The sequence below is a fragment of the Eublepharis macularius genome, chromosome 6 (genome assembly GCF_028583425.1).
Source record: "Eublepharis macularius isolate TG4126 chromosome 6, MPM_Emac_v1.0, whole genome shotgun sequence".
In the NCBI taxonomy this organism is placed as follows: Eukaryota; Metazoa; Chordata; class Lepidosauria; order Squamata; family Eublepharidae; genus Eublepharis; species Eublepharis macularius.
This window is the reverse complement of record NC_072795.1, coordinates 67967157-67981976: the sequence shown is the minus strand read 5'-3', so window position 1 is coordinate 67981976 and position 14820 is coordinate 67967157. Positions and strand designations below refer to the sequence as shown.

The following is a 14820-nucleotide window of genomic DNA, read 5'->3' as shown; positions in this document are numbered from 1 at the left end:
AGGAGCAGAGCAGATGGCAATGTCAACCTCTGCCTTAACCCAGCTGGTATTAGGAGTGGAGCAGGTGGCAATGCCCGCCCCTACCTTCAACCAGCTGGTAATAGGAGCAGAGCAGGTAGCAATGCCCGCCCCTACATTAACCCAGCTGATATTAAGCACAGAGAAGGTGGCAATACCCACTCCCTTCAGCCAGCTGGGACCAGGAGCAGGTGGCACTGCTCACTCTCTGCCTTAACTGAGTTATTAGGAGCGGAGAAGGTGGCAGTGCCGCCCCCCCCACCTTAACCCAGCTGATATTAGGAGCAGAGAAGGTGGCAATGCCCCCCTTTATGCAGCTGGGATCAGGAGCAGAGCAAGTAAATACGCCCACTTTCCACCTTAACCCAGCCAGTATTATGAGCGGAGCAGGTGGCAATGCCCACCTCCCACTTTAACACAGCCAGTAATAGAAGGTGGCAATGCCCACCCGCACCTTAACCCAACTGGTATAAGGAGCAGAGCAGGTGGCAATGCCTGCCCCCTTCACCCAACTGGGATCAGGAGTGGAGCAGGTGTCAATGCCCTCCCAGTGCCTACACCTGGGTGGGATGAGGCACAGAGCAGGTGGCAATTCCCTTCTTCCATTCACCCAGCTGGGACAAGAAGTGGAGCACGTAGAAATGCCCGCCTCCTTCAACCTATTGGAATAAGGCACTGAGCAGGCACCAATGCCCACCCCATCTTCACCCTGTCGGAATCAGGAGCCAAGCAGGCAGCAATCTCTGGCCCCCTTCAACCTGCCGGAATCAGAAGCAGAGAAGGTGGCAATGCCCGCATCCCCTTCACCCAGTTGGGATCAGGAGCGAAGCACGTAGCAAAGCCCATCGCCTGCCTTCACCTGTCGGGATCAGGCGAGGAGCAGAAGGTAGTGCTCACTCCTCCCTTTGCCCAGTAAGGAACAGGTGGCAATGCCCACCCCTCTTCACCCAGCTGGGATCAGGAGCAGAGCAGGCAGCAGTGCCTGCCCCCCGTCACCTAGCCATAATCAGGCGCAGAGAAGAAGGCAATGCCCATTTCCCTTCACCCGGCTGGGATCAGGAGTGGAGCAGGTGGCAATGCCTGCCCCCTTTACCTGGCCTGTATCAGTCATGGAGCAGGCAGCAAAGCCCACCACCCCTTCATGTTGCTGAGATCAGGTGTGGAGCAAGTGGCAATGCCCACCCCACTCCTTCACCGGCTGGGATCAGTGACAGAGGAGGAAGGAATATCTGCCTACCCACTCTCCCCTTTCTAGAGCCCATTGTATTTTTTCCCACAATGGGCTTTGTTTCTAGTATACTGATAAGTATTATAACTGGATTTAAAGTAATTAAACATCGTAGCAAAGCACGAGTATCAAGCTAGTCTGGTATAAAAAGCTATGCAGGGTTTTACATAGTTCATGTGCAAATAAACTGTTTTTGGAGCCTCCATAAACACATCATACATATAATGCTATAAGCAACTTCTGGTGGGCTTAGAAAGCAGTTTGTTAAAATGGAGCATCAAATGCTTCTTTCCTTCTAAGTACCTAACTCCCACCCTCTCCCTCTATTGTTTTAGAGCTTCTGATAAGGCCTTCTTAAATGAAAATCAGTCAAAAGTAACTAATCTAATTTTGTTTTTATGGAAACTATCCCTTTTCTATTTTTAGGACCCTGTCTACATGCAGGGCCGGATCTAGGGGGGGCAGGGGGGTAGTCTGCCCCTGGCGCCGCCAGGGAGGGGGTGCCGGGAGCAGCTCCCAGCTGCCAGAGTGCGCAGGCGGCAGCGCGGGCAGCCTCACAGCCCCCCACGCTGCTTTTGCCTGCCCTCGAGGGCAGGGGGTGCCTGGCAAGCCGGCCGCCCCCTGTCCTCTCCTGCGGAGCAGGTGAAAGCAGTGCAGGGGGCTGCAAGGCCCCCCACGCCATTCGCCTGCGGGGAGGCGAATGGGGCGGGCGGCTTCTCAGCCCCGCACGCTGCTTCCATCCGCCCTGCGTGATGATGTCACCAAAGTGACGTCATCACTCAGTGCAGGGAGAGGCAGTCAGCCAAGGGTTGCCCCGGGCGTGGGCAACCCTGGATCCGGTGCTGCCTACATGGTGCATGCTTACAGAGAAGAGTCAGTGTGAATAACTCTTTTCTAATTGCGTAAAACTCACCCACCACAACTGAATACTATCTGCTTCAGTTGCTTTACTTTGCTTTAATCTCATTTCTACATTAACGTATCTCTTATGGCACTGCTGGGATCAGAATTCTCATATTTTAAACATTCTAGACCAGTAAGGCTGTAACTTCAGGTTATGGGACAGTAACACAACCAAATGTGAACAGATACCCACCGTGTTAATTCCAAGACACTTCTACATGCAGACACAGCAAATGCTATTGTTCTCAGACCACCCATATTCCCAAATTTCTTCCATCATTTAAAAATGCACAGCACGCAGCCATGGTGGAATAAGGCCACAAGCAGCATTCCCTGAATGGTAATGCCTTAAGAGATAGTTCCATCACAAAGCACATGCACACATTCAAATCCTCTTCTTGAGTACCCTGTCTATAAGTCTAGAATATTCCTGGAGTTCGTTCTCTGCAGTTATAGAACCCATGTGCAAGATTGTACAAAGACTGTGAAAACAAGACTCATTTAATAATAATAATATCATAATAATAACATTTGATTTATAGACTGCCATTCAGGACAATTTAACGCCCACTCAGAGTGGTTTACAAAGTATGCCATTATTATCCCCACAACAAAACACCCTATGAGGTGGGTGGGGCTGAGAGAGCTCCTAGAAGCTGTGACTGACCCAAGGTCATCTAGCTGGCTTCAAGTGGAGGAGTGGGGACTCAAACCCAGTTCTCCAGATTAGAGTCCCATGCTCTTAACCACTACACCAAACTAGCTATAACAGCAGTGATTTCAGCAGTAAACCCTAAAAGCTGAAATAACTTCTTTAATAGCATGCAGAACGTTCTCAGAGCTACATATGGAACACCCTCTTCGGGGTGGACTTGTATTAGTTCTCCAATGGCCCAGCCTCCTTGGTGATGATTGACTTTCCTTTTCCCTTCAATTTCCCTTAGTCCAATCCTAAAGCTGGGAAGGATCTTGGGAAATATAGACCTGCATGGGAACTGGCAGACAAGCCTCCTGTAAATTTTCTCTAGGCCTCAGGCTTCCTTGAGGCCTATGGGCCCAGGACCATGACGGGGCCAGTGCATGCGCTTTCTTCCACATTCATTTACTCCAGAAGATGGCACCCTCCCTTGACCTGGCTGATCTGGTCTTGTGAAGCCATGCCATAGTGACCTCAAAACTAGACTATTGTAATGTATTCCACATAGGGTTGCCAGGTCCGCTGGGTCTCAAACCAGGAAAGCGGGGTCATGGGTGTGTGTGTGTACGACAAGAGTACTTACCTCATGCACGGACACTCCAGAACACTTTTGCATTGAACTAGAAATGACATAATTCCCAGCAGAACATGGAAGCATTCTGCAGTGCACATTGAGAGGTTCCTGTCCCATTTCCGTGCCATTCCCTCCCCCCGACCAGGTGAATGGTGGAGGAGGCAGAGGCTGGGAACAGGGAATCCCAAGCCCCAGCCTTCAGTCTGCAGAAACTAAGCAAGGCCATTAATGATAGGAAGTTTTAGAGGTTGTTAATTCATAGGGTCGCCATAAGTTGGAAGTGACTTGACACCATGTAACACACACGTTACCCTTGATGTCAACTCAGAAACTCCAGTTTCTGACCATGAGACTCTTATTTTTGCATGACTGCCTCTTCTGCTAAGTTATGTCACAACAGCTTTGGTCATCTGAGCAAAGCCTTCTAAAGGCTCCACCCTTCAAATGGATAAGATCTATGGTAGTCAACACACATGCATTTTCTGCTGCAGTCCACCATCCACCTTGTGAAATGGCCTGCTTGAGGAGATCAGGAAGGCTCCCACACTTGTCATTCCACTAACTATGTAAAACAGAATTGTTCAGGAGGGCATTTTTTAAAAGTAATCGGGCTATAAGTATAATGGAACGATTCTGGAAAGTGCTTTTATAAAGGGAACTTATAGTCACTCTATACCATTGTATTGTAGCCTATGCCACTATGTAAGGTAGATAATATCTGTATGTTGTATATAATATTTTGTTCTTCCAGCACTGTTTTCTATTTTGTAATTTCATTTCCACCACTATGTTGCCTTACATATTATCTGTTGCCTATATACTACCTGTGCATGTTTTCTAATGCCAGTCCTAGAATTGAATATGTTCTGTTTCAGCAATTCTTCAACCTCGTATTGGATCCTTGCTAATGCTATGTCATTGTAAACTTGTATTCATTTACCCTATGACATTATGGAAATGTCCTTGACACTATGGAAATGCCTGCCCTTGTCCTTGCTACTGATTGTACTAATCTCACACGATGTAATTGTCATGGGCTGGGCCAGTCCAAGCAGAGTGGTCAAAGTCCAAGCACCAACACAAAGCCAAAGGGGAGTTGAAGAGTCAAAAGCCAAGTCCAATCTGTAGTCAGAGCACAAGGTAAAATGCCAGGAGTGTGTCCAGAATCCAAAATCCAGGTCAAGTCCAGTCCAAGGTCAGTTACCGATAGTTTCAGGTTTAGTGGGCACAAGCCTGATACAAGAGACATGGAGTGGTTGCAGGTAGGTAACACTTTGCTTCCACCCCTGGCAGTTCCTCCAGACTGGCTTTTATATCCAGGCGTGGTTTGCAGCCAGCTGCTGGGGCTCACTCCCGATGCTACTTATCCTTGCTCTCCAGCAGCTGGTGTCGGCTCAGAAGGTGAGCACTGCACCGTCTCTCCTGCAGCTCTAGCCTCTGCTTCTGTCTGTGGCACTCTCTGGGTGCGGGTGAACCTGGGGAGTGGGGTGGAAGCACCTGGCTGGGCTTCACTTGTGGCGTTGGATGTCCCTGGCTGAGCTTCCCCTGTGGTATTGAGGCTGAAGGGTGATGGTGCCTCTGCCTCAGCTACTGGCTGTAAACTCTGATTAGCCAGCAGCTGTTGATCCTGAATTGGCTTCTGCTGAGTCAAGGCTAAGGCTGGCTACACAAGGTTCCTCTTCTCTTGAGGAATCCTGGCTGGTTACACGAGGCTCCTCTCCTTCGGAGGAGCTCTCAGACTCATCGATTCCAGACTGAGCCATGACAGTAATCTGCCTTGAGTCTCAGTGAGAAAGGCGGACTATAAATAACATAAATACAAATAAATAAATAACTGATACATTTTAGCACTGTAGTCCTATTCCGTATTCCCCTCTTGAATACACACCTTAATGTGGTGAGTGGCTTTGTGCCTGTCAGTAAAGCTGAGAGCAATATTATATTATCTGTTCAACCTATACGCAGAACATATCATATGGAAAGCTGGATTAGATTTACATGAAGGTAGAGTGAAAACTGGTGGAAGGAACATTAACAATTTAAGATATGCAGATGACACTACATTACTGGAAGAAAATAGTGAAGAATTGAAACAACTACTTTAAAAGATAAGTAACAAAGCAGGATTACAACTGAACATCAAGAAAAGAAAAGTAATGACTAGCAAGGAATTATACATTTTAAGGTTGTCAATGAAGACATTGAAATTGTTAAAGATTTTCTCTTCTTTGGCTCAATCATCAAACAAAAGGGAGACTGCAACCAAGAAATCAGAAGATTGGGGCACCCAGGAAGGAACTAGAAAAAATCCTTAAGAATAAGGAAGTGTCACTGGGAACGAAGATCAAGATAATTCATACTATGATACTCCCCATTACTATGTATGGATGTGAAACTTGGACAGTGAAGAAAGCTTATTTATTTATTTATGTAATATATAATCCGCCTTTCTCATGGAGACTCTAGGCGGATTACATAGTGTGGGATTAGTACAGTCAATATTACAGACATGTCAATAAACAATGTCAAAAGGTATATAAATGCAAATTTTCAAAGACATAATATCAGCAAAAATCCAATGCAGAGTTGAAGAAATGCTGAAGCAGAGCATAAACAATTCCAAGACTGATGTGAAACAGAACTGTCCAGTAGGATCATACTTAAAGCAACATTTAGTACACAGCAGCACATAGTAGTAAAGTCTATGGTCCCTATTTCTTTAGATAAACATCTCTTTGATACCACAGAATCATAGAATCATAGAGTTGGAACGGGCCATACAGACCATCTAGTCCAACCCCCTGCCCAGTGCAGGATCAGCCTAAAGCATCTCTGACAAGTATTCATCCAGCCTCTTCTTGAAAACTGCCAGTGAAGGGGAGCTCACCACCTCCCTAGGCAGCTGATTCCACTTTTGAACTACTCTGACCGTGAAAAAGTTTTTCCTAATATCCAGCCGGTACCTTTGTGCATGTAGTTTTAGCCCATTGCTTCGCGTCCTACCCTCTGCTGCCAACTGGAACAGCTCTTTGCCCTCCTTCAAATATTTAAAGAGAGCAATCATGTGCCCCCTCAACCTCCTCTTCTCCAAACTAAACATTCCCAAGGCCCTCAGCCTTTCCTCGTACGGCTCAGTCTCCAGACCCCTGATCATTCTTGTCGCTCTCCTCTGCACCCTCTCGATTTTGTCCACATCCTTTTTGAAGTGAGGCCTCCAGAACTGCACACAATACTCCAGGTGTGGCCTGACCAAGGCAGTATAGAGAGGGGCTATGACCTCCTGCGATTTCGACCCTTTGATACAACCCAGGATTGAATTAGCCTTTTTTGCCACCGCATCACACTGACTGCTCATATTCAGTTTACAGTCCACTCTTACCCCAAGATCCCTTTCACATATACTACTGCCCAGAAGTGTATCCCCCATCCAGTATTTGCACTTCCCATTTTTGTGGCCCAGATGTAATACTGTGCACTTGTCTTTGTTGAATTGCATCCTATTCACAGCTGCCCACTTCTCCAGAGTATTCAGGTCTTGTTGAATTTTAATTCTAACTTCTTGGGTGTTTGCTACCGCTCCCAATTTGGTATCATCAGCAAATTTAATGAGCAGCCCTTCCACTCCTTCATCCAGATCATTGATAAAAATATTGAAAAGTACCGGGCCCAAAACTGAGCCCTGCAGCATCCCACTGGACACCTCCCTCCAATCTGATGAAACGCCATTGACCACCACTCTTTGAGTGCGGTCCTCCAACCAGTTTGCTATCCACCGAACTGTCCTATAGTCCACAGTCTTCCAGTTTGCCCATCAGAATGTCATGGGGGACCTTATCAAAAGCTTTACTGAAATCCAGATAAATCACGTCAACAGAGTTCCCCCGATCCAGTAAGCTGGTCACTCGATCAAAGAAGGAAACCAGGTTGGTCTGGCAAGATCTGTTGGGAACAAAACCATGCTGACTTCCTCGGATCACTGAGCGGTCCTTCAGATGGTTACAGATTGATCCCTTTAAAATCTGTTCTAATATCTTCCCAGCAACAGAAGTCAGACTGACCGGTCTGTAGTTTCCCGGGTCATCCTTCCTCCCTTTCTTAAAGATTGGGATAACATTAGCTCTTCTCCAATCTTGTGGCACATCCCCAGTCCTCCAGGAGGCCTTGAAGATGATGGACAAGGGTTCTGCAAGTTCTCTGGAAAGTTCTTTCAGCACTCTTGGGTGCACCCCATCCATCCCAGGGGATTTGTATTCATCCAGTGCAGCCAGATGCCTCTCCACTACCTCTCTGTCAATGTCAATTAGCCACTCAGGTGTCCTGCCACATTTCCTACTATCTCTAGATGTGCCTGAGTTCTTCAGGGAGAAAACAGAGGCAAAAAAGTCATTAAGCCTGTCTGCTTTTTCTCTATCCTGCATCAGAGTTTCTCCATCTACTCCCAACAGCGGTCCAATTGCCTCTTTTACCTTGCGTTTGCTTCTCACATATCTGTAGAAGTTTTTCTTATTGTAGCGAGCCCTCCTGGCCAGACCCAGCTCGTACTGAGCTTTGGCCTCTCTGATGGCTGATCTGCAGTACCTAGTAACCCTCATATACTCCTCTTTAGAGGTCTGTCCTTCTCTTCATTTCCTGAACATTTCCTTTTTCTCCCTTAGCTTATTCTGGAGCTCTCTGTGCATCCACATCGGTTTCTTGGAGCCCTTACCATGTTTCCGTCTTGCTGGGATAGTGAGGGCTTGAGCTTGCAAAAGCTCATGTTTGAGAATGGCCCACCCTTCACTCGCTCCTTTCCCTTCCAGCACACTCCCCCACAGAATGACTCTCATCAAGCCTCTGAGTTCATCGAAGTTGGCCCTACGAAAATCTAACCTACGAGTCTGGCTATGAACTTCCTTGGCTCCCCACAGCAACTGGAATTCAAGAAGGACATGGTCACTTTCCCCTAAGGTCCCCACCACCTTCATCTCATCTACCAATTCTTCCCTGTTGGTTAATATCAAGTCTAGTATGGCCGAACCCCTTGTAGCTTCCTCCACCTTTTGAAAAAGGAAGTTATCGGCCAGGCAGGTCAGGAAATTGCGTGATTCATGACACTTTGCTGAGCCTGTCTCCCAGCACACATCGGGGAAGTTGAAGTCACCCATAATTACAAGGTTCTGATGTCTGGATACTCTGCCAATCTGTTCAAAGAGGGCAGCATCCATTTCTTCTCGCTGGTCAGGTAATCTATAGCAGACTCCAACAATAATACCCTTTGTCCTTCCTCCCCTTATTTCTACTCATATACTTTCCACCAGGCTGTCCGCCCCATTCTCCATAACGTCTTGACAATCAAGCCCTCTCCTCACATACAACGCCACTCCACCTCCTCTTCTACACTTCCGTTTTTTCTTGAACAACTCATACCCATCCACTAGCACATTCCAGTCATGGGAATCATCCCACCAAGTCTCAGTAATTCCTACCACCTCCTTATAGTACAGCTATAGTACAGCTTTTACTCCTAACTGAGTAAAAAAACCCTTCTTGAATAATTCAGTTTTGCATTGTTTGTGGAAAGCCAGGAGAATGGGGGCTTTCCTGACCTCTTCAGGCAGGCTGTTTCATATGGTGGGGACCACCACAGAGAATGCACGTGTATGGGCAGCTGTTGATTTTGCTCATGTGCAGGGTGGCACCTGCAGAATGCCCTGTTCAGATAAGCGAAGCTGCTGTGGAGGAACATAGGGAGAGAGGTGGTCCCATAGGTATGCTCAACCAATGTAGTGAAGAGTCCGTTAACTGATAGGTAGCCAATGGAATGACTGCAGAATGGGAGTCCTGTGTTTCTTTCTGCACATGCTGAGAGACAAAGCATGATAGTAAGACGGGAACACTCAGCAGTGGAGAGAATTCCTCACAGCTCACACCTAGGTTCAGCAACCCCTGCCTCCTCTCTTCAACAAAACTTGCTTGTTCCTCCTGGTATCCTGTGTTTCCTGACCCTGGTTCACTTGAACTGCTGCCCATGATCCCAAACTTATAAATCTGGCTTCTCTGTGTCATATGATTATGTTTGCACATGGCTTTCTATCATACAATTGTGATGTCATTGCAATTCAGTGGGTCCTGGATCTGGAAAGATTGAAGATCACTGCTCTACCTGCAGTGGCCTCTGAACTGTACACAAGCATCTACAATTATATGGATCTGAACATTATGCCAAGCCACAGTTAACACAAACTATGATTGGTAAACCCACATCAAACTACGATTTCTGAATCCAGTTCATCAGTTCACACTAACTCACAGCTAAGTTTTCATAATGCTGACATGATTTCTGGATTAAGACACTGTGTTAAGAACACTCACAAATGTTAAAATAGCAAGGACTAAAAACAAAAAAATATTTTCTTACAAAACATCATACTTTTCCACACCCCTGGACACCCACCAAATTGCTTTTCACTATACTCACTGCAATATTCTGAAAAATTATTATTGCCAAGGCCCTACTCCAAGCCAGGTAAAAACTTGACATTACTAAAACTTAGTTCTCAGTGAGGAAATAAACATGTGTGCCACTGCTATACCACAGTACTGAGGAACATTCAGTCAAATGAGACTATGCCTGCAATCTGAAATGGTACCATCTATATACTACATATAAATACTATATACTACATAAGACTACATAAGACAATCCCCCCCCCTCAAATTAGACCAGTAGTCCATACACTCCAGCATCCTGCCTCACACAGTGGTCAGTTACTCTGAAGGGCCAACAACAGGGCATAGAGGATGAGACCTTTCCCTGACAAAGCCTCCTGGCACTGTTATGCAGAGGTTTACTTGCCTCTGAATGTGGAGCTTCCATTTAGTTACCATGGCTAGTAAGTAACTTCTATCAATATTGTTATAATCACAACCCTTTGCATGGATAGCTGCTCTTTTCCTTCTCTGTCTGGTGCTAAGCCAGTCACAGCCTCGCTACAAGTGACATCTTACACGCGAACGGCACTTGATCATTTTCACAAGTCTTTCTGGGAATTGAAGTCCCTCTCCCCCACCCATTTTCCTTCTGTTTCTTCCCCTCTCTATTAGAATGGATGCCTGAAGAGATGGAGAAAGCCTACGATAGCAGCTTTTGCAAATCGTCTTGCTGGGGGGTGGGGGATGCTCTGGAGAAAGCTGACATGTCGGTGAAGTCCCAGTGTCCTTCCCCTCTCTGTTAGAATCACTGCCTTAAAAGTCAGAGAAATCCTGCTTTTGCAAATCGCTCCTCCAGTTGCAAGCCTGCTCTCAGTGATCTTTGGGGGTGGGCAGCTGCAACTTTGCTAATCGTCTTGCTGGGGGGGAGATGCTCTGGAGAAAGCTGAGAAAGTCGCAGCTGCCCACCCCCAAAGATCATTGAGAGCAGGCTTGTGACTGGAGGAGCGATTTGCAAAAGCAGGCTTTCTCCGTCTCTTCAGGCAGCCATTCTAACAGAGAGGGGAAGGAACAGAAGGAAAAGGGGTGGGGGAGAGGGACTTCAATTCCCAGAAAGACTTGCGAAAATGATCAAGTGCCGTTTGTGTGTAAGATGTCACTTGTAGCGAGGCTCTCGGTTGATTCCTTTTGGGGGAGAAATCCTATCCCTCTCTGTGGGGGGCTTTTTGATTTGCTGTCTTGTCTGTGCTCTTACTAGAGAGCCTGTGCAAAAGGATTGACAGATTTTGGAGCTAAATTAAAACAAGGACCAAGATGGGCCTTGTGACAATGCCTCTTTCATTATACTGGCCAAACCCATAAAAAAACCCCTGACCAATGAAATCCCAATGCATTGAAAAATATTTATTTTATTTAAATATTTGTATCCTACTTTTCTCCCCATTGGGACTCAAAGTGGCTTACATCATCATTCTCCCCTCCTCAATTTTAGCCTCATAACAACCCTAAGAGGTAGCCTAGGCTAAAAAAGCATGACTGGTCCAAGATCATCCAACAAGCTTCCGTGGCAGAATGGTAATGTGAACCTGGGTTTTCCATTTCCTAGTCTGACACTACCATACCACTACACCATCCTGGGTTCCTTATAAACAAGAGCAATAGCAGCAATATGATTTTAAGCTTTTATCCGAATATATCCCAAAAATTTAGAACGGGCAATAGAAACAAAAAACAAGAATGCCTGTCTCTAAAATTATTAAAAAAACCCATTGTCCTTCCACTTTGAGGAAGGGCACAGGGTCCTGTAGCCAGCACAGCTAACTGATGAAAACACAGCTAAAATTACACAGTTTAGCTTAACCACTGGAGGGGAGGAACACACCAGGAGAGGGGATTAGAAGGGCAACCTATTTAAGAAGGATCTGCAGCAGGCCAGAATTGATGAAGTATTCCTACTCTGGCAGCATGTAAGAGGTCACTGCAAGGTGGTGCAACCCCTCACCCTCCAGTCTGAAGCCTTGCAGGTCCTTCACTGCAGGGAAGATCACAGTAGAGCAAGGGCAACAGAGTCTTGATCAGGAGAAGCCTCACAATTTTGTAAGATTTATAGACTGGGTGGATCCTGCTAATATGTTCTGCTAATGGCGTGGTTTACTTTGTGTCTTCAAGTATGTCAAGACAATTTTCTTGCCTTCAGTCTACATCTGTGTATATTCTATTTAAAAGTTGTGGAGGCACAAAGTGACTTTGACTCTCTGCTTCTGGGCAAAAGTGTTTGAGGCTACGCTACAACATAAGCCAACTTAAGAGCACAAAAAGTCACAAGCAAGTCAGTAGGTGGTGCTGTTCTCTCAGTGATCGTATTGATCAATTGATTCCTATTGTTAGTATTCAGTCCTGCCTACATGACAAAAAATGGCAAACTGTTCTTTTGCCTATCTAAACTGTCGCAATATCAGGACTACACTGACATTCATCCATTTCAATTTTAGGATTCAAAATACATCTTTACGAGGAATGGGGGAATATTTTTCCCCAATGCTTTTTAATTATCACCTTTTCCAAACACAATTGCTATGTTTTATTTCTACTTTGTTCCCCTACTCCAGTACCATTCTATAATCTGGCTAGGGCAGGAGTCAAAAACCTTTTATTTAATGAATATATTACTACTTCTGAGTAATGAAAAATATCCTGAGCTACTCCCCTCCTTGGCATATCAACAAATTTTGTTCTGTCCTAGAAAGTACAGGGATAAGGATAAGCACCAGAAATGAACTTTTCAAACTAAGCAGCAGAGAAAAATACTCTCACACAAAAAAATTTTGAAACACAAAAAGACTTTTTTGAAAGACAAAAGACTAGAACATGTAAAGATCTTCCTAACTTTTCCTGGGTCTTCTAGGGGGATGCATGAGCTATTCTGCAGCAGCCAGCAAGCTACTGGTAGCTCATGAGCAACCTGCTAGAGACTTCTGAGTTAGGGCTTATCTTTCTTGGAGTGATCCAAGCCAGTTAAGGATCACATAGAGAATATGTTGGTATTATAACACTATATAGCCAAACAAAGTTGGCAATAGGTTGCGACTGATGCTAAAAAGAGGGCAATGCTTTCTGATGATACCAGTCATTACCTTCACTACATATGGATGACTTCTTTTGCCACCATTTAGTAGAGTCTATCCAAAGGAAAAAGGAGAATTTTTGTTGCTGTCATACATAGCTGTTTTCACTTCTAAACTTAATAACTGCATACTTATTTTTCACCATTTTAATCACGAAGACTCAATAATGCACAGTATAGGCAAGCTGAGCAAGCATTAAGAGAATGTGATAAATTGCTCAGATAGAGGTGGTGGGTTACACAGATTCCTAACCTGTAATATTAGAATGAAGTAATCAACAGGCTTGTTTCGCTGATAGAGGTAGTATTCAGGGGCTTTCTTGTTCTTCTCATCATACTTCAATTCCTGAATGACATTGGGATGTTTCAGGAGCCTCAGAAGGATCTTCTCAGACATCTGGGATACGCCAAATGCTTCAACCTCTGAAGAAATAAAAACAACTTGACATAGACCACCTAATGCATTTAACAAGTCATTGAGGTTTCCTAATTAGTATCTAGCAGCTAGACAAACAAACATGCAAAAAGTAACACCAGTAAACATATAAAATGCAAAAAGTGTTTCAACTTTTCAGGTTTGGAAGATACTTTCATAAGAGCCAAAATCAGACCCAGTCAGCTAATCTTCTAAATAAAGCACAAATAATGCTCAGAGCCCTTTCACAGTCATTTCTACATTTTAGAGGAGTGCAGCTCAGAGCACGCAAAAGTTCATTTTTATCATGAAGCAAATGCTTCCAAAGATACTAACAGTGCAATCCTAAACACTGGGCTTAGACTGGAGTCATTCTTCTTAGGATTTCACTGAAAATCATCCCAAATCAGCTCTCACAATTCACAGGCTAATTCTGCAATGTGTGAACATGGGTTTCAGCTTGTTTTTAAGAAGTGCAAAGACAATTTTATTTTCAGAAGTTCAGATTCTCTTTTCACAATTCAGTTAAATAATAATAACAATATTCAATTTATATACTGCCCTTCAGGACAACTTAACACCCACTCAGAGCGGCCGTTTTCACACGCGCCCCAGGAGATCATGCAAACTCACGGCATGAAGCGTCTTCCTAGCACAATCCCCCCAGCATGATCCCCTTTAATGGCCTGATGATGTCAGAAAAAAGGCCATTAAACAGGATTGTGCCGGGAAGTCGTGCTAGGAAGACACTTTTATGCCATGAGTTTTGAACGCTCTTCCGGGCGTGTGGCCATGTGAAAATAGCCAGCGGTTTACAAAGTGATTTATTATTATCCTCACGACAATCACCCTGTGAAGTAGGTGGGACTAAGAGAGCTCTGAGAGAGCTGTGACTGACCCAAGGTCACCCAACTGGCTTCAAGTGGAGAAGTGAGGAATCAAATACTGTTTACATTGTAGAAATAACTTACATATGACCATGGAATTAGAATGTTTTGGTGTTCTGGAATGCTAGTATTGTCCATGAACTGAACATGGAACAGCTTTCAATATCTGTCTCAACTAGCAGCTTTCTGTGTTTGATACGTTTGCTATAGCACAGCCTGCACTGTCAACAATAGGGACTGTGACCTAGACAAAACACAGATTGTTTTCTAATACATACATCTGTAGCAGCTTTTATGACATTCTACAGACTTTCATTTTATCACCTAATGCACCCTTTTACAGGTGTAAAAAAACCAGAAAGTTTTTTTATTTATATCATAATCTTACACAGGTCCCAAGTGGTCTGCGATACAGGAAACAAACCAGCTCCACATTTGCCTAGCCTCCATAATACTACAGCATTAATCCTCCCCATACCATTTAATTTTCTCCAAGTTAGAAATGTGAGTTACAGTAAATAAATTGGCATGCAGAGCTCCAATAATGAGGCAGTAGGAGCTTTATG

General features: G+C 44.9%; 1 protein-coding gene across 1 annotated transcript in view; it reads right to left on the bottom strand.

The window, feature by feature from the left end:
• CNNM2 (cyclin and CBS domain divalent metal cation transport mediator 2) overlaps nucleotides 1–14820 on the bottom strand; it is a 199330-nt gene that overhangs the window by 29640 nt on the left and 154870 nt on the right. The window contains exon 4 of the mRNA XM_054984188.1: nucleotides 13206–13375. Within this exon, the coding sequence (XP_054840163.1) occupies nucleotides 13206–13375 (170 nt within the window). The remainder of the gene's footprint in view (nucleotides 1–13205; nucleotides 13376–14820) is intronic.